Source organism: Pelmatolapia mariae, linkage group LG8, assembly GCF_036321145.2.
Source record: "Pelmatolapia mariae isolate MD_Pm_ZW linkage group LG8, Pm_UMD_F_2, whole genome shotgun sequence".
Classification (NCBI taxonomy): domain Eukaryota; kingdom Metazoa; phylum Chordata; class Actinopteri; order Cichliformes; family Cichlidae; genus Pelmatolapia; species Pelmatolapia mariae.
In genome coordinates, this window is record NC_086234.1 from 10,549,140 (window position 1) to 10,576,913 (window position 27,774).

Here is a 27,774-nt window from a genome sequence, read left to right on the forward strand (position 1 = left end):
CTATCTAATTCTAATTGGATACCCCTCGTAAACAGGTTTGAACAACAGGTGGGTGGGACTTCTGTTGTCACAGTACGAGTAGGAAAAACTGTGTGAAACTGAGCATTTGGCTCACAGGCGTTACTTATTAATTAAATCAGCAACACTGATAATACGACCCCTTTAAACATGCCAAAAGTGTGTGTGTATGAAACAAAAGCTTATGCTTGAGACAGTTTTTACCATTCTTAACTCTGGATTCCTTTTAGGATGTTCTGTTTGCAAGAAGCAGCCAATCAGTTAAAAGTTGGCTTGAACTGGAGAGGAGATAAAAATGCTTTACTTTGCTTGTGAGAATCTGCACCAAAGCCCAGCATAAGATATACAAGGCTCATTTTGAGCCTGAGTGAATGATGCAAAACCACTTCAGTATAGTCCAAGAATAGAAATATGGAGCCAGAAAAAGACCCCACTTAAATATCTCATCTCTCTTCAACACTGATTCCAGCTCATTTATTTAGATTTCAAGAGGTGTGTGAATGACTGAAACTAAAACACAGTTTATAGCAGTCATGTCTTAAATGGCCAATCTCAGTATAGTGCATTTTCTTTTTTAATGTTAGCAGTGGACTTGTGTCTTGATACCCATATTAAAAGAACCCCATTCCCCCTTAAATGCAGCGCTACCCCTTCCCCACACTAATTCAAGCCCCCATGCCCCCACCCAAAATAACTTTATACAAACTGATAAAACTTCACGAAAATTCACCATCAACACAAAGGTCACACAAAGTCCTGTGGTTACGTCCATCCTGTAAAAACTAAAAACAGCGGACATCAACATCCGCTCGGACCACTCCCTCATGTGTTGGTTGATAGGGTCACATATATATAAGCACGCTCTCTACGTGCACCCAGATACAGTATATACATATACAAATGTAATCCCCAGGGGAGTAAAGACAGGCAGCACTTGCAGTCAGGTCAGGCTTATGTTTCTATTGCATCGCAGCTCATCGCATCCTTCTGTTGCCAAACAGTTAGACAGGTTGTTTAAGTGTTGTCAGGGGATACAATGGTATTTTTAGGACTAAAAGTAAAGGGGGGGGTTGAGGATTTAATGGCAGAACAGGTGGTGAGAATTCATTAGTGTGTACGCAGAAGTGCAGGTGGAGTGGAGGTCGGAGAGTCCATATCCGATCAATCGTGGATAACAATGGGGCCTCGCATTCTCAGGCTGGGGTGAGGGTGTGGAGGGGCGAGGACAAGCCCCTGCGGTGGACCCTGGGAGACCCTGCGCAGGGTGATTTGCTCACAAGGTTGCCGGCAAGCGTGCCTCAGCTGGGAGCGAGACAACATCCGTCGAGCCCGCCTAGATGGATGGAGACAACATGGGACAAGATGAGTGAAGAAGAAACAGGGATGCAGAGATAAATAGCATTAATAAAACTAAAAGGATGTTCCTGATCTTAGGCGTTTGGTACTTGTTTTATGCTTCCTCTCTGCCATATTTCAGGGGCTTATATTATGCTTTTCATTCAACTCCAGGTCTGAAGCCAACTTCTAAGTGCCTCAGTTCTACAAAAGACTACCAGAGACTGGCTTCATAGTTGGTTAGTCTGGTTAGTCTTATTACCATAAACTCATGTGTTAAAATGCACAACTTTGCAGCTGAAATTAACATCTTTACACCTGGGCAGTAGTTCAACTATGCTTGTAGGATTTTGGAATTTTTTAATGCAGTAATCTGAAAAAATTGCATACTATGTGGTGCAGTTTGTGCTCAACATCATACTATATATTCATCTTTTATTATTACAACCTTTTCTAACAATCGGCACTACTGACTTTGCAAATTCAGATTAATAATACAAAGATTTGGTAAATTTTATAGGTAAGACTTTATCAATCCCCTAGGAAATTCCCTAGCAAGCCAAGCTGCAATGTCAGCAGTTATAACCCATTGGACTACGTTTTACAGAAATGGTATTATAAGCAAATTTACCTTTGGTACTTTAACTGTATTTCACTGCTTAAAAATGCAAATATCAGCAGCTAATCCAACTATTGCCTCGAGGGTCAGGGAACCGATAATCACTCAACTCAACATGAGTCAAAAATCCTTAAATAAATAAAACAAAACAAACAACAAAAAAAATGTTTTTACTAATACTTTAGCACTGAATTGCTGCCATGTGACTGACTGATTGTACAGTAACAAGCAGATGAGTAGGTGTACTTAATAAAGTGGCTTCTGAATGTATTTCTTAGCCTGCAAATAATGCTTGTCTGAGACGATTACTCATGTTGACTGCATCAACACGTAGAGCCCAAATATACAAATTATGAAACTGACTTCATGAGACAGCTGATTTATCACCGTGGGTTTATATGCAGCTTGACATACTGCGCTACTGGTTGTTAATCATCTGGTTGTTTGGTTGGAAAAAATTTAATCATCAGTCAACATCTGATTCTGGTTTTAGCAGTGTCTCTTAAATATGAGCAAGAAAATGGCTTCTGATGTCTCTGATCAGCGCAACTTAAGTAGAAAAGTGCAAACAGCCAGAGAACGGCCAGTTCAAGACACGAAGATGAAAAATCTCATAAAGAGAGAAAGCTGTGAAGTTTAGGGTAGTTTGAATGATTTAATATGAGCACAGTTCAGCTGGAGGGCAATACATTGCGGATCCAGGCTGTTGAGAAGGTAATTAGATACAACTAGATTCTTCTCATCTCGAGAGATTTACTATAGGAGAGTGCAGCGCCTTCCGAGCACCAGAACAAATACACGTGTCTGTTATGAAGTAATAGAGGAGAACATTTTTGCAGGATTTTCTGGCTCGTAGAGGGCTTTGTAGGTAATTTCCAGACTGCAGTGGGCTTTGCGGCATGACAGGAAAGCACTTTTTACAACCCACAGGCACTAAAGAATCCCAGATTCTTGGGACACACTCACAAGTCTTGGACGGAGCGCTAATTGAATCCAAATGGAGACAAATGCAAGGTGCATAACCACAATGTATAGGTGATTATTCATGGTTCCCTTAGAGCAGTCTGAGACTTAATGCACAGCAAAGCTCTTTGTGCAATCTCATTTTCTTCCCCTTTCCTATTGCTGTAAATGTTGCTTCTCGTATTGTGAACGCAAAACACACCGGCTGCCTCCAAATCCCCGCTGCGCTGCACAACTATAATGTGCCGAACCACAGGGATCTCCTACCGAGCAGATTACAGTACATTATGTGCCAGTACATCCAACAACACGAAATGTGTCTGAATGTGCATGCAAGAGTCTCCACACAAATCTCTCAAGTACAGTATACCCTGACACTGAGCACCGCATGCATGTGCTATGGCTCAAAGTTAGAGGACACGCATTTATAACACGGGGGGAAAACAGAACTGATTTATCTCTGCTGGTTGTCTGTTCATCTGGTTGTTGGGAGGAAGAAAGCAAACATGTAAATCTATCCTCAAACATATCAGCCTGTCTCATTTATATTCTGCTTTGCTCTGCTTCTGTATCCTAATGTTCCCCATTTCTGACGCTTTGCTATAGACGGTCATTCGATATATGATATTATAACACTGTTAATACTCAGGCATTGTTAAGCACTTTAAGCACCATTTTGCTGTTTTAGCTGTGAAGCTTGTTTATCCATTTTATTTGCAGTTTGATTGCTTAGTTCAGAACCTCTCCAAAGGCAAATCCATAAAATCTGAAGGATAATGTGACAAATTTGGGGAAGAATTGAGACGTGCTCATTTTCCAGCTCCATATTTAGCGCTTTGAGTGCTCCGGAAGAGTAGAAAAGCGCAATATAAGAATCAGTCCATTTACCATTTGCCATTTATTTTTAATCATGGATTCTACTATAGTAGCTTATCATGATTCATAGTTTAAAGTAAGCCCCTTAGTTTTAGCTTTTCTATCCTTAATCCAGTTTTCTTCTGACCGGCTGCAAAAGATTTAATCACCAGTTGGGTGGAGCTTCCTTGCCTCGGATGACCAATCTAGGGATAACCAATTTGTCTAAGACATCATGAAGACCAAAGCCCTAGCCTTTGGTTCACAAGGATTACCTTTACATACACTTATTATTTAAAACATTAGCCATGCTAATGTAGAGCTCCACCATTGTAGTATAACTTGGTTGTTGAGTGTTTATCCAAGTTACATTCTATGTAAACCCTAGATATGGTTGTGTGGGAAAATCCTCTGTGAAACTGAAGTTTTGGAAAAATCCAGATCAGCCGATCTGGCACAAGAGCCCGACCACATTCAAAGTCACTTGAATCCCATTTCTTCCTAATTCTCATGCTCGATTTGAACTTCAGAAAGTTGTGCTGCGAGTTACTGTCATGCGACTGGCTGATTAGAGATTTACAAGCGATTAAACAGGTGTATCTACAAAAGTATTTGGTAAGGATATATGAGAGAAAATAAGGAAAACATATTAGGTCCAATTTATAGCAATTTCTCTTTGCAAACATCTGATTTTTGTGATATCTTGGGAGTATTCAATTTCAGGAAATAAACCAGCTGCCATTCATTTACTCACCAAAATGCAATGGGTTTTTTTTTTCCAATTAAATAAGGGGGAAAAAGTCACTGGAGTGCTATTTTTTATCGGCAATGAAAGAAATGAGGAACAGTGGTGTAATAGTTTCGTATTTACTGGTTATTTATGGACTGCAGTCACCTCAAGGGAGGAAAACATTAAAAGGTAGTAAAAGTGGGCTGGAACCACTGAGTATGTTCTTTATACCCGGTTTATACTTTGAGTGTAAAATGCAATTTACATGTGAACAAAATATTTTAACATACAGTCTTTACATGAAAGCCATGAAATATTGCTAAAGATTACTATAGTTCCCAGAGGATGTTCTCGCTTACTTTCTTGTACTTTCTTTAAGTAGTCTTCAGGAATAGTTCTCCGGGCTACATGAAAGACATGCTTTGGATGTTGGCTGCCTTTTGTTCCATTTACGGTTGAGTTCATCCACCTCTGCCTCAGTAATGTTGAGGTCCAGGCCCTGGGGGTGCCAGTCTTTGACTGATAGTGTTCCATTCTCTGTTTTTCTATCCAGGTATGTTTTTATTGCACTGGCAGTGATTTTGGAATCATTGTCCTGCTGAAAAATTAAGCCATGCCAAGTAGATCCTTTCCAGATGGCATTGCACAGTGGATGAAAATCTGACGGTACTTTCTGCATCTACAATGCCATCAAGTTTGACAAGATGCCCAACACCACTGGCTGAAATGCAGCCCTAAACCATGACAAAGCCTCCAGCATGTTTTACAAATAGCTGTAGACACTCCATGTTTTGCTTTTTTCCTGACCTCCTCTAGACACAATGATGGCAATTCAAATAAAAAGTCTTTCATTTGGATTGATCTCTCTGTAAGACCTGCTGCCGCTGATTTTAAGTCCAGTTCTTGTGTGATTATTGCACAATACACAATATTTTAAAAAGTTTTTTTTAAAAAACATATCTCTTGCATTTTCCTGTCCATAGTTTCAAAATTTTTATTGCCTAACTAGTAGAATTGTTTTAATGACGATGAAACACATTTTGTCATCTCTACTTTCATTTCTATTCATCCGTCTCCCATCCCTGAATGAGTGGGAGACATCTCCAACCCCTTGTCTATACTCTGTGTTTTCATCATACTCAGAGAGAAGGAGAGGCAAAGAAAGGGAGTTGATGAAACCTCTGATCATTTCTCATTAGCACCAACCTTTCAGGGCACATCTATTAATGCATTTTGTTCAGAAAGGCATTAATTGTCTCTACTAGGTGACAATTAAACAAAGGGTGCAGAATTCAGATCGATGCTGTCCCACTCACACGGCCATGTTGCCTTGGTGGTAACTGAGTGATTCATGCAAGTGCAGCCATGGTTAATGTGGTAATGATATTTCCACTCAGGGCACAACGGTGCCAGGCTCCATCTGCACCAGTTAGCCTCCTCTAATTTTAGCCCCAGCGGTCCGAGGGCGGCTGTGAGAGCCGAGCGCTATGGCTCATTTAGACACAGGCTTAATGGAGGAACATCTTTCTCTTGCACATGGGAACACACACATACGTGTATGAGTCCATGCGGGAATGTGCATGTGTACATTTAAAGAAAAAGTAAATGGATGTAAATTCAGTCACATAGAAAAAAGTATATTAATGGCTAAAGCAATGCAAAAACAAACAGACCATGAAGGTGAATACACTTGAATGAAGAGGTTTTTTATTAAAAATGTATACGCGTATTCAAAGCTTTAAAAACATTTAACAGCAACAAAATCAATGGCAGGCTGTTTCAGCTGAAAAGCTGGAGAATGATGAAACAGCATGTTTTGAACAGCTGTTTATGGCACAGTTAATCGTGTTTATTAAATGTTTTATTAAATTACCTGAATGCACCATGAAATCTTACATTTCAGCTGGACTTTGATTAAATCTTCAGAAAGTATACCAACTTTTCACCCGTGCCTTCAAAGACATGCTTGTGCTTACGAGAGGATTCATCATAAGTGGCATATGATATTCACATTCACCCCTTGGGAACCTGAATGTCTGCACCACCTAACCCTCAGACCCACAGGGCTAATGTAGCTAAAAGGTAACTGAACTGAATCAGACAGCAATAAATAAATAACCAGAAATCTGACCGAGACAAATCCTTAAGCGCCTTGAGGCAACTATTGTTGTGACTTGGCTCTATATAAATAAAATTGAATTGAATTCACAGTGAAGCACAAGATTAATGTCTATATGGGAAAAAATGCATCCACATCCTTGACTGAATCCAAGTATGGGACCAGTCTCAAAGGTCTGAACTGGGATTGTTGTTCTCTGTTTGTTTCTTTGCTCTCTTTACTGTTAGTTTTGATTTTCTGTGAGTCTTCAGTTCTGGATACATGTTAGCTCTAGTTTGTTCGTGTGTCTGCGTTTCACTGTTTCCAGTTAAAAACTGTCATTTTTTTAGTTATCAGGCTCTTATGTCTTCCATGTTTGCTCTTTAGCTCTACTTCCCTTCCTCATTGTCAGTGATTGTCCTCTGCTGTGTGATTCACCTTCACTTGTGTTTCATTACCACACTGTGTTCATGGGGTAATCCCCTGATTAGCCCATGTATATATAAAATAGTCCAATTCTTCTCCTTAGTCTCTGTTTACTTACCTGCATGTTCTCTTGTGGTGTCTGGATAACATCTGTTTAACATTTGGGCTTTTATCAGTGAATATACAGCTTGTTGTTAATTGGTCTGTTGCACTTTGGCTCTTATGCACTGCACACTCCCCACAGTCTGCAAACTTTAACAAACTGTGAAAGGGGCCAAATTTAGATATAGTAAACTTAAAAACGCAAATCAAGCATGAAATTTGTACTATTTATAGATCCATTAATTTTCTTCCATGTATCTAATTCGAAGGAGGGGTTTTGAGTCTATCTCAGTGGCCATAGGGCAAGAAGTGGGGTACACCATGGACAGAATCACTAATTAATCTAAAGACTTTGGACTGCGGGAGGAAGCCACAGTACCCCAAGAGAAACCACGCAGACACAGGGAGAACATCTGCACAGAAAGGACCTTCAAATCCAGGACCTTCTTGCTGTGAGGCAACAGTGCTAACTATCACACCACTGTGCTGCCCAAGCTTCTTACTGATTTAAAATCCTTTAAAGTTGTCAAAACCCCTTAACCCCCCCCCACAAAAAAAAAAAATAGTACAATATGACATGAGTGTGTTAATCAGTTTCCAAATTTTCCATCCAGTTGGTCAAAACAGTGTTGAATGATGCGCTGATGTGTTTGCACTCTTAGGGCATTGTGTTGTATCCTTTTGAGCTGATGTGCATTGTGCATCTGTCTCAAGGTCACCATGAGACAAAAATAACTCGCTGTCCATTTCTGTCCCAGCCTATTTCCTGTCATCTGCTTTCGCTCAGCTGTCAGCATCTTCCTTCAGACACACACACACACACACACACACACACAACAAGCCTATCAGAATTCAAGAAAGGGTCACCTTTGCTTACCTGGTCTCCCGTGTGACAAGGAAGAAGCTGTCATCGGGAGCGTCAATCCAATTAGGGCGCCTCTTGCGAATCATCACTCCTCCCCTGGTATTTCCACTGCTGCTGTTGCGGCCGTTATGCTGCAAAACATACATCCGAACGTTACAAAGAGCAGTCAATGCAGCTGTAGAGGAAGTGTAAAGCAAATAGAAAATAAGCCTACCATGAGAGGTCCACCTGTTGTACCTGGGTTCTCTGCAAAAACAAACCCACAGCAGTGAGAGAAAGAGGCAAAGTACACATGAGGGAATCTGCCAGTTGCGAGTAGTATTGATTGGTTTTATTTCTTGTCCTAGTTACAAGTTGTGCAACAAATGACTGTGTTTCAATTTCAGTAAAAAAAAGTGAAGTTACCAATAAAAAACAAAGTGTCAAACTGAAGTTGAACCATCCAAATTATCCAAATGACCCCCATCTGCTGATTCGTTTTCATTAGAATTAGTTGTCATTCTCTCCAACGAGCTAGTTTAGATAAGAAATGGCAGAAAAGGTTATCAACTCCAGATGTATTCCTACTAATTGGATTTTTTATTAAGCATAAGGATAACAAAACATTGGATATCAACACTATTTATTCCCCAGACTTAATTCACATTATGAGTAACTTAAAAAAAAGAAAGAAGGGATGCATTTTTTTTCTTTTGAATGTGGGGGGCTTTAAACAGAATGGACTTTCTGCTTTTGAGCAGGATTAAGTTAAGCAAATCTGAAAATAATTACCTTTGTTGGATTAAATCAGATCTCTTTTTCTTTTTACTGATTAATAAGAGTCTGTGATGTACCTGTGCGCCTGTCTGGGTCAGCCCTGCTGTGGTGATGATAGCTGCGTTTTCCCAGCATGCCATGAGGCCCGTGTGGTAGAGAGGAGAGGAGGCGTCTAGGGGGAGGCGTCTGAAGGCCCGGGGTGCGGTGGGAGCGAGGGGCGTGGGTTGCTGGACGGGACTCTGGAAAAGACACACCGGAGGTGCATGAAGTGGCTCCTATAGACCATCTGAGTTATTTCTGCTCATGTTTTATTGGCTTAATGGGTTAGACTCCTACTGCTCAAACACTGACTGTGTGTTCATTTACCTAGAAACTGCAGGACACTGGTCAGAGTGCTCCTTTGGGCGGCTCTGGTTTTAGGTAGGCGAGTCCCCTGCCCTTCCGACACCCTTAACATGTCTAAACCAAACACACATACACAGAAATTTGTGTCAATCCCCTCTTCTCCCTGTATTTAAATAAAAAAACAACCCTATTTATCCGTTTATCAACATGAACATCTCATGCAGATGAAAATGGCCTCTTCTCAGGTACATGATTATGGATAAAGACCACAAGATGCAGGATTTGATGCAAAGGAGCAAATGACTGAGGTATTTTGCAGCGACTTGCTCTAAGGGAGGAGAAATCTCCCCCCCTCTCACATGCGCATACAGATGTCAGCACATGCTTACATGCATGAAAACATATCGTAGACACATACATTCAATTATGAAGACGGCATGACAGCAGGCACTGGAGGTTGAGTCCATGCTGAGGAGTGGGGGAGGCGGGGGTGCCGCTGTGCTTCCTCTGAGTGTGGTGGAGTTGATGGACAGAGAACACAGACACATGAAGCACAAGGACTCAGAAGAGATGCTTTCAGGTGTGACTTTATTGCAGGTCTACTCCACATTCACACAGCAATGAAAGAAAAGAGCAAAAAAAAAAAAAAAAAGAGGTAGAAGATGAGATGAGAATATTGCAACAGTCGTTAGAGAATGAAAGATGAGGGAGGGGAAATCGAAGGCGAGAAATGAGTCTGAGTGGCAAATCCTGTCCACAGGATATACGAGACAGGGTGGATTCATATGAATATTGCATGATTTGAAACACAGGAAATTAGCTGAGTGAATAATATGGCAAAAGGTCCATCCCCAAATGGGATCTGGACTCCTTATGATTGGGCCTGATCTGCTAGGGGCGATGCAGCCAGCAGCTATACCCAAGTCTTCTCTTCACCTTCCTTCCTTCAGGGTTCCAAATCTGTCTGAAGCTCACAATCAATCCAAACAGTTCACTTTGTCTTGTACACAGATACACACATGATCAATAGGAGGGAAAAACGCATGTGCAAAAAAAAAAAAAAAAAAAAAAAAAAGGAGGAAGAAGTTTAAATTAAAAAATTATTTAAAAATGGTGATGGCAAAGACAGTGAAGCTGAGGTTCAGTATTTACAATGAACATATGTGGCTGAGACAACTCACTCAGTCATAACAGCACAGACTGGACGCACCTTTACCAGGAGTGCCGTGCAAAATAGAGCTTTTCTTAATAAAATACATTTCCTCTACCAGCAACTTCAGCAAATATATACGGCTCAGACTAGACTTCTACTGGATGCTGTTACAATCTATTCATTATGACAGGAGCGACTTCAGTCAGAGTGTGTGTGTGTGTGTGTGTGTGTGTGTGTGTGTGTGCCCGCACGCGCGCGCGGGTGTGTGTATCCCTGTTTAACCACTCGAACAATGGCTTTTGGTTCAAAGTGACTCAGAAACATAACAACAGGCAAAAGAATAAAAAAAATAAAAATAAAGAAAAAACACGAATGAAAAGATGATCAAAACTCATAGTTATGAGGACAGGCAGTCTTTATTGGAAACGGGGTGGGAGAATACAAAAAACAAAATAATAATAACAATAATTATAATAAAAACAGAAAGAGACAGACGGAGGGGGTGGGTGGGGCAGAGGCGAGCAGAGATGTCGGGGGTTGATGGTGGGGCAGTCGGGGTGAGGGGAGGTGTCTGTGTGTTGGTGTGTGTCTCTGTATGTTGTGTTCTGTCTGGAGATGTGTATGTGTATCCATGTGGCAGAAGTTAGGAGGAATTGAAAGAGCTCTTACACTCTGCCTTTATGGCCCCACAGTTAATGGGGACAAAGGGCCGGCGCGCAGCACGGCGCAGCCTGATGATGTCACGGCACATGTGCCGGGCCAGCTTGGTGAGGCGGGTGGCCTGCAGCAGGAAAGCCTGCTTGGTCTTCATGGAGGATTTGGGGCTGTTGCTGTTTCGCATCGGCACCATGTGGTTGGACTGGCGGGGAGCGTGACTCCTTGAGCGAGACTCCTGAGATCGAGGGAGGGACAGAAAGGAAGGAAAAAACAAACAAACAAACAAAACACAAAAGAAAATTAAATCAGTTTGACATCTGGCAGAAAATGTAAAAGTCAGAGATGGTTCAACAAATCCAATGGTTTTTAAACTCTTGGGTTGGGAATGGGAACTTCAGTTGAATGATTATATTTTTGCAGGGGGAAAAAACTCAACTTCATTTAAATGCAGCCTTAGTGCATATGTGCGCATCAAAGAGCTGCACTGAGCATAAAAACTCAAAAATAGACAATTTTGTTCAAACCCCCCCCCCCCCCCCCCCCAAAAGTGTATCATGTTAAAAATTCCAATAAAAAGGGAATAAAAGGGTTGAGTATATATATCATGCTGACCTTTATGTCACCCAAATTTAACTTGGATTTGGTTTTATTAACAATGGCTATTAGTTTAAAATGTAGAATGGTGGCTTTCTTGGAGGGGGGGGGAGCATGCCAGAAAAGGTTTGATAACCACTGCACTAGCTTCTGTATCATTGGATTTTATTTTGAAAAACCATTATCAAAAGATTCACATTGGCTGGTTTGAAGGCTTTAACAAAAATCTGAAAAACAAATTAGATTTTACTGTTATTTATTATTAAAAACATGCATATTTAACACAAAACTGTTTTGTGGTTCAAACTGTTGTAGAGGGGAGTCTAATTCACTCTGTCGTCACTGTGGAGGCTACTGTTCGTGGTGCTGTTGAACTGTATTGTGTAATACAGTGAGGAGAATCTAATCATTTGCCCGCCCCGTTTATGCCAGCGGATAATTACAGCCTCCAAAACGGCCATAAAGTTGAATCAGCACCCTTCTGAAAACAGTTTAGATAAAAATCGAGCATTACAACCTTCCTGAGGGGAGGATTTATTGCAGGGCTGCTGCATTAGACTGCATTAGATAACTGGCAATCGAGCTTGTTTTGTGATACAGAAGCAAAGCCACTGTTTTCACATGAGGACTGATATTAGTAAAAGCTTCTATTATGGTTTCCATCAGCCACTTTCTTGGACTACTATTATTTTTACATCTGGATATTTGGATATTTTGTCACTGCATCCATAAAATTTACATCAAGATGGTAAACGGGTTAAACTACTGAGTGCCTGATGGTCCCTTAAAAATATTTTTACTGCGGCACAATCAGCAACCTCTACGGTGAGTCATCATGCAGCTAAACTCCAACTCCTTCGTCTTAGACTGCAGCTAGCAATGGTAACCCTCGTTCTGCTCTGCACCAACGAGGGGTTTAGCATAGAGCACGGCTGGGTAATTAATCTTCCCAAGAGGCCACGAGAAACTGGGATTGCTATGAAGGGCTGCACCAATAGCTTATAAAGAGATAAAAATGAATACTGAGCAGAATGGAGATCAGCTCATCGCTACAGCCCTCCACAACAGACCAAGATTCTTGTGTTCTCAGTTTCTCCTTGAGAAAACTGATTGCCCACCTCTGACACAGAGGCACATGAACCAGTTCTCCATCTGCTCCAAGCTTCTGGTTATGGTAACCTTCAGCAAGCAGAGGATCACCAAAATAACCCACACTACCATCACCAGCTGTATTCCAGTTGAAGAACATTTTTACCACAGCTTAAGATTATCATTTTGGGATTGCCTCATCAGTGATGTGAAAGGGCCAGGAGCTAGCTGGTTTCTAGTGTCTGAACTTAAGATAAAGGCAAATTGTGGCTAAAAGAACAGCTTAAAATGTGTCACCAAATTTAAAGTGTCAGGAACGCTGCATCACACAGGAGGTACAGATTTTTACAAGTTTGTTTCAAAGGCTTTGTTTTTGTCTAACTCTAATATGAACATGTTTTAAGGACCTGCAGAAACCCTTCTCTGTACCCTCCACTGAGCTTACATTGCTTGCTGGAGTGGGTGAGGTCCTCTCCTCTGGACCCTCAGCTCTGCTTGGCATCTTCAGACCACCGTACTTCTTCCAGTACATCCAGCAGGAGACGCACAGACGGCACTGCATGTTTGGAGGCCCCCATGAATACCACTGGGCTGACTGCATGGCTGTTAATGTACGGAATCCATTAACACTTGTTAGAGAGCTGGCAGAAAAAAAACTGGTCTCAAGACACTAAGAATATTGATCTCCATCTTTCCCTGTGTGATTTTATCAATATTCATACTACACAAGACATCACTCTATATGCCTGCTACTGACTTTAAGTGCTTACAAACATGAAACAGTGCACAAGGCCATTGTACTGCAAAGTGAGCAGATATTAGGCATTTAGATTTATCATTTCCATCAAATAATTTTAGTTGTCAGCATTTTTTTAAAAGATATTCTACATTTTACAGTAGATTTTAAGGGGAATGTTAGGATGTGTTCAAGAACTAATAAGCAGAACTCAGATTATAATTTTTACAATTCTCCCAGTTCTCAGTGCAATTGAGTCCCACCAAGGGACACAAAAATGAATATCATCAATAAAACGTGACATCAGCAGAAGTCTGCCGCAGACAGATTTTTATGTCCAGCAGAATTATTATTACTGAAAAGTCAAATATCCAGAGAATCTTGCAACTTGTGTTATAGTGGATTGTTATAATTCAGAAACAGTTATGTTGAAGGCACTTTATGCTACTTAGATTTTTGTTGACAACCACCAGTGCAAGGGGCAAAAAATGTGTATCCTCCAATAGGTTGATTTAAGGTGAAACTGGTCACAAAGAGTTAAACACTGCTGCACCAAAAGCCTTGGGGCGATGGGTTTGTTTTGGTTTTTGGTTGCTAGCAGACTGCCACAGTTGCCTGCAGTTTGCACGCAAGATTTAGATTTACCTACAAATATATGCCAGCCCTTCCCTGAGCAGCAGCAAAACTGCATGGCACTACACAACCAGAAGCAGAGTCTGTACACCTTCAGTCTGTTTGGGAAATACTTTTTTTCCCTCTTCTTTGTGATCGGTGGTTGCCGGGGGTCATCAAACGCTCTCTGGGCCTTTGTTCCAGGTTATTTATCAAAATCATTGCACCCATGCTTAAAAATGGCTCTCCTTGTAAGGGTGAAAGTAAAAATAATAATAGAAGAGATAAGAAAGAAAGCAAAGTAGTTAAAATTATCTTGGTTTTGCTCTAGGCATGTGTGACTTGGGCTGTAGCTAACCACCCTGCTTGCTAATCCTCTGACAAAGTGAAATCTAATATTTTTAGGCAGCTAGAGGCACTCTGTTAACACTCTGGGTTACATACTGTGGGACAATGAGTTCCCCTTTTAGTCTGTGAAGCTGTTAATAATAAGCAGATAAGCAGTGACTGAAAATAAAAGGAAAGCATTTCTTCTTTAAGTAAGAGAAGTGACAGCTGTCCAAGGCTTCATTTGTTTCCATTTGATTTCTAATTGACTTATGTTCACTGCCCTCACCACTTAATTTCACACTTGCCATAGCTAATCACACACTCACTCACTCTCACACGCACACACTAACTCACTGTAGCAGCTTTCGCAGGCTCTGCCCCCCCCTGCTGTGTGGTAGGCCCCGGGGCCCGCTCCGTTCACCGTCGCCATCTTGCCATTGGTCATCGAGATCTGGTTGGGGTTGGGTTTGTTACTGTCAGAGGACAGACAAAGTGATTTAGGAAGCAGAGTGACAGCAGCTATACTGCATAAAATCATCATCTGTCCACCACAAGCAGAGTAACAGACAAAAGACATCCAATGTCATCTGCAAACACTGAAATATGAAATAAAGAAACTTACTATGTGGGGATATAAACCTGCTTCAGCTTGCTTTCTGCCTCTGCTGCCTTCAGTCTCTTCTGTTCAGAGAGAAAAAAAAATGGATTTCTTCATTAATCCCAAAATAAAAATAACTGTTGCCTTTAACAAGCATTGCTTCAAATAAAACTCAGCCCTGCATCCTGAAAGTTGGAGTGTGGAATTACAGTGATAATGATTCAATCTGTTGATGTAATTCAAAGAAGTTGTTTTCTCCCTCTGTGTTTATGTGCCCCAAAAAAGCATAATTTATATCTGAGCACATGAAATCCTTGGAGAGCAAAGGCTATCCCTTTGTGCATGCTATACATTTGGTTGCTCTTCTCATACAGAAGGACCTTTTTAACCAGACTTTTTGCTTTTTTGGTTGTAAACATGTTCTGCACCACCACGCCTACCTTAAGGGGAACTACCCTGTTTCTACACAGAGGGCAGTTTTATCATAAGACGTAACACTTAGTCTGTGAATAGCTATATAAAGTTTTCAATAGCTCTAGAAAAAAAAGTTTAGTAGGCCATGCAGCAAGCATTTTTCAAATTTATTAAGCAATGGAGGTCCAAGGAATGGTGCAACTGAATTAGAAGTACAAGTATCCTACAGTTTTTAAGCTGCACTCATACAGACTGCCACTTCAGAATTAATCACTGCAAATACCTTTATATCGTTATAATAAAAACATAACGAGGACCTTTTTACTATGTCTGGCAGCTCAGAAAAAAAAAGTAAAAAAGAAAAAAGACATTTCAAAAGTGGTCAGAGCTGTGGGTGAGAACTTTATTTCAATAGAAAGCCTGATTCTAGCCACTTCTACTTATTTTGTATCCCTAGGGACACAGTTCTAATTTAAAAAAAAAATGAACAAGCATGAAAACGTCACTTTTTAAGAAGGCAAAAGCATTTTTTGTCCCCTTTTATTTTAAAATGTTGTGGGGACCAATTTTGAACGGTGTGAAACCTTTTGATTTTACAGAAAGCCAGTTGGAATAGTTGTCGTGAGCTGCTTTGGTTTTGTTGTGCCTTTCTAATGAAACAATGAGTTTTTGCGCATTTTTAAAAGGAAACAAGGAGTTTTTGCACACTAGAAGTGCGATGCAGTTGTTAGGGGTGGCATTGTTTAGTTTAATCTTGTGTAAACATAAGAAAAACACACACTAATTACAAAAAAAAGATGCATGTAAAGAGCAGCTACATGGTTTTCTCACCTGTTGCACATATCTGTCTGTAGTCTTCCACATGTAGTAATACTCTATGATACTGGTCAGAGACTTCCACGGCAGCTTCACAAGAAGAAACGGTCGAGCACGGGGAGAGAAAGAGAGACAGACACAGAGCAAATTAATGATATTAATATCTCATGTTCTTGCCATCTGGGTGCGAAGCCTTCATGTATATTCATGAGCAAGAGGCATCGTGACCACAGAGGCTCAGAGTTACTGGCTTTGCTTGGTTTTGGGCCTCAGACGGAAACACAGAGAAATTCACACATTTAATAAGTATTCATGAGCACCTGGTGCCACCGCATACACCCATACCCTGGCTTTATTGTACAGTAGAGGTAGATGGTGGGAAGGAGAGTTCAAAAGAACCAAACAGTCATCCCTCACCCCCACAGGCTTGAAAGGCGAGTGCTAAAATTGGTAATTTTGTGCTTCACAGAACAGCAGCTTCAATTTATGCAGATTACAATGGATTTCCATTGTGACAGATTTTCACTGATGAGGGAGGACGACTCTTTGGAAACTTCTCAAAGCCTCAAAGTCGAACCTCTCAACTGTCCATCGGCATGCTGTGAATACATTTCACCACATGAAGACTTTAACTGCACAGTGAGCAGTCTCTCACAGTAATGGGTAACAACCAATCAAATGCTACATAAAAACAAAATATCTTAAAAGCACCATAAATAATGTAATATTCTTTTGAATAACTTCTACGTTAACAGGATTACCAGGCAGAATGATTACAAAACACTTACAAAGTCTTGTCGGATGTCATTGAAGTCTTTTCCATATTTCTCTAATGCCTCTTCAAACATGGCAGCTTCCGAGGCGCTCCACTCCTCCATCTCATCCCTGCAAAGCACCGGGCCCCCCGCTGGGACCAGTACGCTCAGCGCACTGGACAAATCGTAATTATGGCGGTGCAGTGTGTCCATCGCATGGAACTGTAATCAATGCACGCAGAAAAAAAGCTTACAAAACCATCAATTAAATCCCAGCGAGGTGCTGCAGGGTTCGACTGTGTGTGTCCCACTGACCAGTGTGATATCTCGTGAGGCTGCAGCTGCACTCATGTGTAAGCTTGGCTGTCTAACAGAGCTGCTGCAGTCCAGCGCTCGGGCAAAGGTCCCGACCGCCCTGAAAATTACCCACAGTCAGTCAATACATGATACATATATGCACAGCTTACTGCATGGTCTGACATATTAATGTGCAGGGCTTGTCTGCAAAGTAAACACGAACAGCCTCACAGCTCAAAATATGCACTGGGTGGTATGGAGCAAAAATAAATGGCAAACACAGATGAGTCGTTCATCAGAAACAGTAAACAGTCGTTTATTAACCAAAAAGCGATTTAAATCTCTGCATGATTCATTTTTAATTCATTTTCATCCTCCCTTATAAACAAAAACCTATGACAAATTCACATATTGAATGAATAAAAATGAAAATAATGAGCCAAACTTATGAGCCATGGCTCATAACAGTGTGCATTTATATTATCTCACACACTAAATATTTCAGCCTATCCTTCACAGCACCACGGGCTATTAAAGTGCCAAAACTCAGAATTATTACATCTGTGAAACTGCCTATCCAGTGCATGCGATCAAGAAGTTGTTGTTGTAGATGTGAGGGCGACCTACCGTGCCACCACTAAGAATTGGTCTATCTGTTTGTTGGTGAGTGGGCACTCTGGATCCCACAGTTTCTCTTCTAGTTTGGCCTGATCTCTCTCATCTGCCTCACCTGCAAAGCCCAGAGACAACAGCTCACACACACAGTAGGATAACAATGGATTTGCCTTCCACGCTTATTTGCTTATTAGTGATGGTTTTAATTATAAACTAATTACATTTTGTTTATGCTTTAGGAAAGGGGCTAGGAAAGAAATAAAGGTGAAATCTGCGATTCACCTTCTTGTAGCATTTCAGGTACATCTGCCTGAAAACGCGGTCCCACTCTGATCTCTCCTTTGTCAGCCAACAGGGTTTTCTGTGTTGGGTCATAAACCAGCGAATAGAAGAAGGTATCCTAAGGAAAACATCACATCCATTAATGTGGAGCTTCCCAGATTTTGGCAGGGCTGGAATTCCTGTGATCTCCAGGTGTTATAACAGATATAATGATACTTATGTGACAGACAACATGTATAATATAATCAGTCAACTGAGAAGAAAATATTACTCCACTGTTTACTGACTATTTGTTTAGGTCATTTTTAAGCCATGCTTGATTTGACTGTTTAAGCAAACAATAAAAAAACTGTTAAAAAAAGAAAGCAAAAGGAACGCAGCATCAGCCACACGGACCTAGCGACGCCCACAACCCCCAGGCACCCTGCGGTTGCAGGGGGAAAATGTTTATTTCCCCAACTGGTTGTTGCTAGGTGAAATTGTTGCAAACAGTGTGACGGTTTGTGAAGTTTCTTTGGTGCAGCACCGTATACCTGTGTTACTAATTTCACCTACCAACTGCCGGCAACCTCCAGCAATCACTCAGCCAAAACGTGGGGGAATACACACTTCCTAGCAACAAGTTGCCGACAGGTCCAGGCTTGCATTACCTCAGCTTTTTGATAATATTGTCAAGATTCTTCCCACAAATGGCAAACCTTTTTTGTGCATTCCCCAATTTTTATTCATCACTACCAATAAAAATGCATCACAAGTCACTAGTTCACCTGGCCGCTCACTCCCCACCAGTCAGGCTTTACTTCAAGACGATAAGAAAATTCCCGCTTCCTGTGCTAATCAAGCCTAATTCTTTGCAATGGTATTTCTGTCATGTAACAGCTAGGTCCTAGGCTAGGTACAGACACTGTGGATTCTTTATGTATTCCACTTTATGTCTACCCCAACAGCACCCTGTATTTTCCTGATGAAAGAAATTAAACACTACATTTTTCTCTATTGGTTAACAAACCCATTTTATAGCAATGTGAACCAGTGCTGCGTCTGCCTCCATGTACCAGAGGAACTTGTGCACATGATGTCTTGATGCATACTCAATCATCCAGGTAAGTAAATCCCCAAAAGTTGATTCTGTTCATCTGGACGTAGCGTTTTCAGAAACTGAAAACACTACGTCCAGATGAACAGAATCAACTTTTGGGGAGTTGTGCACATGATGTTACAAATGCAGAAGAAGAGTGGGCCAAGGTGCAGGCACTAATTTGGATATTCATAGATTTGCTTATGGTAAATGAAGCAAAGGTGTACACAGTTGCATCTAAACCATTTAAGACACAAATGGATTATTTGTATTGAAACAGATTTCTAATGTGCGAGTCTTTTTTTAGGAGTTTAATAACTGGCAGGGACACATCTGAAAAGCCTGAATACTTTCTGAAGCAACAGAATTTAACAACAACAAAAAAAAGAAGAAAAGGAAAGAAAAAGCATGTAAATTATGACCGGACTTTCTATGATGCAGCTTGAGGTAACAAAAACCAGAAAGAGACATCAATTTGTTCCCCCCTCTCAGGCTTACCTCTTTGTCAAGGTATGAAAGAACGGCTTCAGTCTCATTCAATAATGCGACACTGCACTTCCCCCTAATGGAGAGAGAGAGGGGGGAGGAAGCACACACCATATAAAAACACAAACAAAGGAAGTGCGCGCTGTGTGATGGATGCGTTCATGGCTGAATGAGTGACTATCCATGGGCACTGCCTTTAGTTGACGAGCTGTACGGTCCATTTTGTGTATGTATTTGTATGCCTCTGTGCACTGTACCTGATGTGTGTCGCAGGTAGACTCTCATACTGCCGGGAGAGGAAGAGCTCTCTGTGGCGGAGCTGGTGTTTCTGTTTTTCTGTTAGCTCTGTCTCTGTTGGGTTCTCCTTCTCCTCCTCGAGCTCCTCTGCAAAGGAAAATACAAAACAAATGAATCCATTTTATGAAACACTTTTGTCATCAATATATCCCAGAGACAAAAAACAAAAACAAAGACAGTGACTAATAAATGCAAAAAACCCCATCAAAACTCACAGATTCTTCAATTTATCCCTCAGACTGTAATTTCACATTTGTTAGCAGTGCTTTCTCAAATGAGGAGGCCCATGCTTTTTTAACTCTGGATTTGCTGGTTAGCACATAATACTAGGCAGTATATAAACATATTAAATCACTGGTAAACAGTGCAGGCACTGCATACACTTTGAATAAATATAATTCTATAAGTGGATTTTCAATATACTAGAACTTATATAGTGTCACATTTATATGAGGAAAATGCATGCATTTGTCAGTTTCAGAGAGAAATAGAATTATTTTGGACACAGTCAGTGAGGTAAGACAAAGATCTTAATTAATAGGTCTGACATTTACAGGGGAATGACTTCAGCAGCTTTCACACCATATACAGTGAAAGATCCCAAGTAATGCTGAAAGAGGAAGCAGCAAAAAGCGGTGTTCATTTGAAAGTGAAATTTTTCGACTGCCACGAACATTATTTTATTCACCTGCAATGTGCTGAGGACACAGCAAAAATTGCCTTGCTCAATTGATTAAAACCCAGACTGCCAATCACGTGTCAATGGCTAAACTCTGAAAACATGACAGTATTGTTTGCTGAAGACAACATGTGGGTGGAACAGCAGCAGCAGGGAAAACGAAAAATACACCAACATTAGAGTCTGTAAACTGTTGGCATTTCAGTTAATGTTACATTAAGAAATCATAAAAATGTAATATCCTGAAAAGAGTTACTGTTAAAAATTTATAAACTGCAACAGCTAGCATTTGTTGCAGAAAATACTCTGCACAACATCTGCAAAGGCTCATGTTTTTGTAAAATACTATTATATATAATCCCCCTCTCACCCTGTGGGCAGTCTTTATTTGTTCTTCCAACTCAGGTCCTCTACCAGAGGCCTGGGAGCTTGAGGGTCCTGTGCAGTATCTTAGCTGTTCCTAGGACTGCGCTCTTCTGAGCAGAGATCTCAGATGTCGTTGCTGGAATTTGCTGGAGCCACTCTCCCAGATTGGGGGGGTCGTCACTGCTCCGTGTTACCATGGGGACCAAAGTTGACTTTACTCTCCATCTTCTCTAGCTGCTCTCTCAGCCCTTGGTTTTTCTCCAGCTTTGTGTTTCTCCTTACTGATGTTGCCATCACTTGGTATAGCTACATCCATCACTATGGCCTTTTTCCTCTGCTTGTCCACCACTACTCTGTCCAGTTGGTTAACCATCTGTATCCCACAGGATTTTAGCTCAGTCATCTTTGGAGTCATGTCCCATTGCGACCTCAAGGCCATACCTGTGTTCCTGTATACTATGCTAGGCACTTTGTTATGGTGTTGCCTGTATGCCCTGTCTGTTAGCATCTTGCACACTGCTGTTATGCGCTGGATTTACTCAGGGCCATCTATACACAGCCTGTAACTGGGGTCTAAACCCCTTATTGATCTTGTGCTACCATGGTTAGTGTCTCTGTACGGTCTTTCATTCCAGCCAATGGTAGGATTTTTTTTTTTTAATTTAACATAGAAACATCTCATTACTAAAGTTAAGTGATGTCACAAGCTTAGTTAATGTTAAAACAGGTGTGTCTGATTGTACCATATCCAGTACAAAAGAGTAGGAATGCTGTCTGCTGAGATTTTAAAGCATCTAAATACTGTGTGATTACAATGGTCCACGGGTATAATAAAATATAAAGTTTGATACACACAGACTGTACAGTGCCTGCTGAATTGAGGCCAAAATGTACAGCTGTTATTTCTCTTTCGCTTCTTTCAATCCAACATTCCCCTTGGCTCAGTCTAACAGCTGGAGGACACTTCATACAAACCATTACTCAACTAGACTAAACACAATGTTTTTCTTCTATTTTGTTTGAGTTTGTTTTTGTCCACCCACATGTTCTGGTGTCATGTTGATCAGAAGATCATTTCTACCTGCGCTCCTGACTCCTGGCTGGTTAGTAGACAGTTATAACCGCAGTTACTGAGAAATGGACATCTTAAGTTTATAAGAATCTTAGGTTGGAAGAGCATTCGAGACACCTCTAACCATCTCTCACTGTGTGATCACCGCTCTGGAGACTCAGTTCCTTCCTTTGTTGGTTATCTTTTATCTGGGGCAGCCCAAAATTGCACAGCATACACCCGGCTTCAGACAAAAAGAGAGCCACACATCTGTATCTTTCTACCTTCAACCCACACACCGATAGTCAGGTAATAAGTAAAAAGTTTTCAGCTGTGACTCTTACATAAACTCTGCACAGTCAAGTTTTCGTCCTGTAAATCAAATTTAGTTGGCGTTCTTTTGTTTTCCCTCTGAAATAATGTCAAACATAAATTAACTGGGTTTTTTTACACTGCACTAGGCTGCCATAAATTTTATTGTTGTTTCTCGATTTTCTTCTGACCAGCTGGCAGATGAAGGACACCAAACACCTTGCAGAACTGGCACAGCACTTTGATCAATGCTCTGTCTCTGCATACTGCAAGTTTTATGTTTTTGTTCTCGCTTTATGTTTATAAAGTCTACCTCAATCAGGATAACTGGTTTTTACCAGCAGTTCGATGACACATACACAGTGAACAGTATTTTTCCAGTCAGTGCTGAATGACGTGAATGCAGTAAACATGTTGTTCACTGGGTCTCCTGCTGCTCTTCATTGCCCACATCTAAACTGGAAATCTGCTTTGGTGGAAAGCATGTTTTTAACTTTGAGAAACTAACTATTAATGTGTTTTATTCTGGCCAATAGCCTTCTGGAATCAGGTACTCTGCTTCCCACACTGAATAGGTGTTGCTGTGATGACACTTTCTTTTCCTTTTCACTTCACACATCCACACTCAAATTCTGTAAAATGCAGTAACAAGCAATTGAGAAATTACTGTGAAATACAAACATGAATCTCCCCAAGTTGGAGTACAAATTTAGGTTTCAACGTCTCCATCTCTGGCATTAAAAACCTCTTATTTCTAGTTAAATGCGCAATTTACAAAGTTGCCAAGAGGAATCACTAATGGCAATGTCATTCTGATTGACAGAAAGCTTAATTACATTTTTTTCTGAAAAAAAAAAAATCAAAGTGTCATGTCTCAAGTTTAAAGTCTTTAAAAAATTTCGATAATTAAGTCACCCTGATATCATCTGTCATGTTGAAATTTAGCCATCACATTACATCCTCAAAACAAGAAGGTTCTGGGTTCAAATCAAGACTCGGGCCCTTTTCTGTGGTGCTTGCTTATTCTTTCCCAGTACTCCAGCCTCCTTCCACCATCTAAACCATGCGTGGGCTGGGTTGATTGGTAATACTAAACTGGCCCCAAGTGTGAATGGTTTCCTGTCTCTCTGTGTCAGCCCTGTGACAGACTGATGACCAGTCCAGTCCAGGGTGTACCCTGCCTCTCAGCCTATGACAGCTGGAATCAGCTCCAGCCACTTGTGATCCTAAACTGCACAAGTGAAAGAAAATGGATGGATGTATGGATGGCTTAATCTTCACCACTGGTTACACTTCTGTCACATAATTGACTAGTCTAAAATATCACAACTCTCCTTAAAGGAAAAAATACAATTTAGAATACAATATTTCATAGAGTCCAAGGTGACACTGCTTGATTTGTCCAACCAACAAAGACAAGTCACTCTAAAGTTTAGCAAAACAGAAAGAACCCATCCATCCAGTTTCTTCTGCTTATCTAATTCAGGGTCACAGTTGAGCTGGAGCCCATCCCCACTGCCATAAAGCAAAAAGTGAGGTACACCCAGGACAGGTCGCCAGTCTGTCACCGGGCCAACACAGAAAGACAGAAACCATTCACACTTACCCAAAAAGTTTATTCTGCTCATCTGAACATAGCGTTTTCAGTGGGAGAAACGTTTCGTCACTCATCCGAGTGACTTCTTCAGTCTCCAACTTTTTGGGTTTTCCTTACCTGGATGATTGAGCATGCATCAAGACATTTACACTTACATTCCGACATAGAAGCAGTTTAGTCTCACCAATTAACCTAACCCCACTAACTGCATGTCTTTGGGCTGTGGAAGGAAGCCGGAGTACCCGTCAAGAACATGCAAACTCCACATAGAACCAGATGGTGAATTAGAACACAGAACCCTCTAATGCAAATACAATAGTTTAATGTGTATTAATGCAAACACAATCTAAAGAAACTGTACTATTTTACACAGATGCTTGAAGGGAATCATTCACATATGATGCGTCACGACTGCTACTCACTTGCATGTTTATCTGCGAGCTGGATGAGGCTGTGGGAGATGTCTCTCCTTCTGTAGAAACAAACTACCTTGGCCTCCACGTTCCCACTGGCAGTCTAAAAGAGAGGAGGAGAGACATCCAGGTTGACTCAAATAAGTGGCAACACCTACCTGTGCAACCCTGTAATTTCCCAAGAGACCTGGCTCCTTTGTGTACCTATCAAGCTGTGCTCAAACTCAGCTAGTATTAAATGTCGTGACTGATGACTAGATGTGGGGGTAAAAGGTTTGAAAAAGGATTGAAGAAGAAGAAGAAGAAGAAACAACTTATACTCCCCACCTACCTGCTTCCAAGTTTATGCGCAAAAGCAAATGTATCTATATAAAAAAGGATCTGGAGTAAATAACAGGAACAATGATGTGCATATCGATGCACTAGCAAAAGCCACAAAAATGTCCATCATGCTTGATCAAGCACTCCATTTCACCTTTACAAACACGATAAGCTTCATACAGCTTGTATTTGCAACAGCAGAGCTTTATTAAATGGTATCATGCTGCAGGGACTTCCTGTTACTTCATCATTTATGATAATTACGATGTCTCCTGTCTTTAGATTATAACATTGAGCCTCAGTACGCTCTTTCAGGATGATAATGTGATCTGGCATTATTCCACCCACACAATCTGATAATGACCTGCATTTATCTGAATATCTCAGTGCAAGCATGACACAGGAAAAGCTTTTACACACCTATTAACGATGCTTGTGAAGGATTTCGAACAAAATAAAACAGGAATTACGGTAAAATGGTGAGAGAAAAAAGAGAGAGCAACAACACTGCTGTTCACAGTTGGTATCAGCTTGTAATTAAAATAAATCTGCATCTTTAGCCCAAAGCTACATGAGCTTGTGAAATGTTGATAATAATCACCCCACCTACACACACACAGGTGTGTCAAGCCATACTAATGACAGTTGGTAGATCAGGGAACACCTGTCTTTTCAAGCCATATTACAAACAAGGTCACAAAATCCACACAAACAATGGGAAAGTGATGGGGTGGGGACAGGAGCACAGAGGAATTCAAGGAATTCTCTAACATAAGCACACATGAAAATGAAAAACGCACACATCAGTACCTTATTGAGTTCTTCTATCCGACGGATCAGGTAAGGGTTACTGGAGGAGTTCTCAAAGAATACATAGTCTGCAACAGGAAACACGCACATCATATATTTAAATATATAGACCACATGAACTAATACATTGGCGCTACAGTAGGTCAAATCAATGAATATGCATATCCTTTAGTCAATAAATATGTGCAAAGTTGTGACTTTCAGAAAGTGTTGCACCAGAAAAGTTAAAAGGAAAAATCTCTAGTCAACAACCACCAAGTTATGGGTGAATAAAAGTGCAAAATTATCATAGTCTTTCAAACTGTTGCCATATGTTACCACACTGTTTCAGTTTGTATGAAAAAATAAATTAAAGACAATAAAAACTTCAATATGCCATTAAAAAAAAAAAAAAAAAAAAAGATTGCCCATGCATATAAATAACATCACCAGATGCCAGTATAGCTCTCTAGGTTTGAGTAGATGACCCATATGCCGTAAGGCTAATGCAGAAGCACTGGTTTGAATCCCCTTATGCGTCTTTTCGACACTGCCAGGTCCCAACAAATGGGACAAATAAAATAAATGTAACAATATCTCTCTTTTTTTTTTTTAATTAGAAGATTGCTCACCAACTTTACACAACTTTAGGTCGTGGCAAAGGCAGCATTCACACAAAGTCTGTAATATTTCATTTCACATGTTCCAGACTTTTAAACAGTGCAGCGGCATATTTGTCAGAGTTGTCAAAATTCATATCACTTCATGCATGTCATTAGAGTCTATGTATCATCATGCTAATATGTATGATAACCCTCAGCCTCTAGGATGGGAATGTACTGCACATCAGTCTTGCAATGCTGTAAAAAAAAAATCAAAACAAAAACAAACCCTAAATAAATGAATAAACTACATATCCCATCTTTTGTTTGCAACGTAGCAGCAAAAATACTGACTACATTTGTTAAGACTTGTTCCATACAGGGAGAAAAACTGTACCTGAATGTACCTGGAAGTTTGTGTGTCCTAGCGACAAGTTGACGGAGTTTACAATGAGCACCTAAAAGCAGCAGAAGTAGTTACCCTAAAGGTGACGTGAGGGGACAATAAGCTGATGCACCTCGAAAATACCGGTTATAAAGTGCTGCAAGATATGTCATTAGATGCCTATAGTTTGCGTGGCATGTCAAGCATTAATGCAATTAGGATACGTGGCCGTCTGTGTATGGATTTAAAGCTCAAGTATTCGTGCATAAATGTGTAAAAGCAGACGCAGCGACGCCATGCGCGGAGACAATAATTTGATGTTGAATTCCAGCAGACTGCTAAGGAGCTAGCTAGCAAATCAGCCAGCCTGCATCCCTGTTTGATAATTAATTGCACTTGTGGTTACTGTAGGTGGTCACTTTGGCAAAACAGTTTGGCAGCTGATGTTACCGAGATGGTTAAATACGATCCTTAAATGCAGCAAACGAGCGCTGAGACGGCATTAATTGTAATCAGTGAAGCCATCGCTGGTGCTAACGTTAGCTAAATAAGGTCTCGTACTAATGGCTGCATGCCAGGAGTGGCAAATACAAAGGCAGCTTTAGACTGTCCGTGGTAGCATGTTAACAACCTTTGAAACACACGTCTAGTCGTGAGGTCTATCCGTGTAGAAGCCCCCTGTATCCCCTGGTCTAAGAATTCAGAAACCCGGGGAGCAGCAAACAAGTGAAAAATGTTTACATTGCCAGCTAACCATTTAGCAAGCTGGCGGCTAGCTGCTGTGGCCACGACAGACGCGAGGCCTGACCCATTTTGAATCTCAAATATACACCAACTCTCACCTTCCTGCTTCAACTTAACGCGTCCACGTTGCTGTAGCACATCCGCATCTCCACCATTAAATGCAAACGGCTCAAAATAACACAAAATAACACCCAGGAGGTGCAAAACTGTAACGGTTTCTCTTTGATAAAAAGATCCACACTGACATACATACCTCCGACCCGGTACATGTTGGCCGCCATTTCTGCCCTCCCAGTGTGCAAACCATAAACTAAGAGAAATGGAATAAATTAATAAAAACAATAAAAGTCACTCTCTTTGAAGGGAAAAGGAGCGACAAATTAAGATCGTCGGGACTCCGGATGTGTAACCTATCGGGAGAATTATGGCAATTCAACCCCCCCTCCTCCTTCGAGTCACAGCACCCTTTATGATACAGTTAACTCACGGCAGCCAAAAGAAGTCGGATCAACCCGAAAAACCACTGCTGACGCTGGAGGGGGCCCGCGCACGCGCAGCACAGCCACACGCGGCCCACACGCGCAGACACTTACA

At 40.9% G+C, this 27,774-nt stretch overlaps 1 protein-coding gene across 2 annotated transcripts; it reads right to left on the reverse strand.

Moving 5' to 3' along the window:
• Positions 1-703: 703 nt before the first annotated feature.
• Positions 704-27,711, reverse strand: mta3 (metastasis associated 1 family, member 3). Of its 2 annotated transcripts, XR_010094786.1 has the most exons (20): positions 27,434-27,709; positions 25,471-25,538; positions 24,349-24,442; positions 19,882-20,008; positions 19,637-19,700; positions 18,061-18,178; positions 17,791-17,893; positions 17,182-17,281; positions 16,900-17,088; positions 16,127-16,201; positions 14,906-14,964; positions 14,638-14,756; positions 13,051-13,208; positions 10,935-11,157; positions 9,134-9,226; positions 8,845-9,006; positions 8,417-8,524; positions 8,226-8,257; positions 8,014-8,142; positions 1,280-1,351 (listed from the first exon to the last, which is right to left on the reverse strand). XR_010094786.1 is itself a non-coding variant. In XM_063482786.1 (19 exons), exons 1-19 carry the CDS (start codon positions 27,459-27,461, stop codon positions 1,180-1,182), a joined length of 2,103 nt encoding a protein of 700 aa, XP_063338856.1. In that variant the 5' UTR covers positions 27,462-27,711; the 3' UTR covers positions 704-1,179. The 2 variants fall into 2 exon arrangements, 1 of the variants encoding a protein (XP_063338856.1); XM_063482786.1 differs by lacking the exon at positions 8,417-8,524 and having other exon boundaries at positions 704-1,351; positions 8,024-8,142; positions 27,434-27,711.
• Positions 27,712-27,774: the final 63 nt, after the last annotated feature.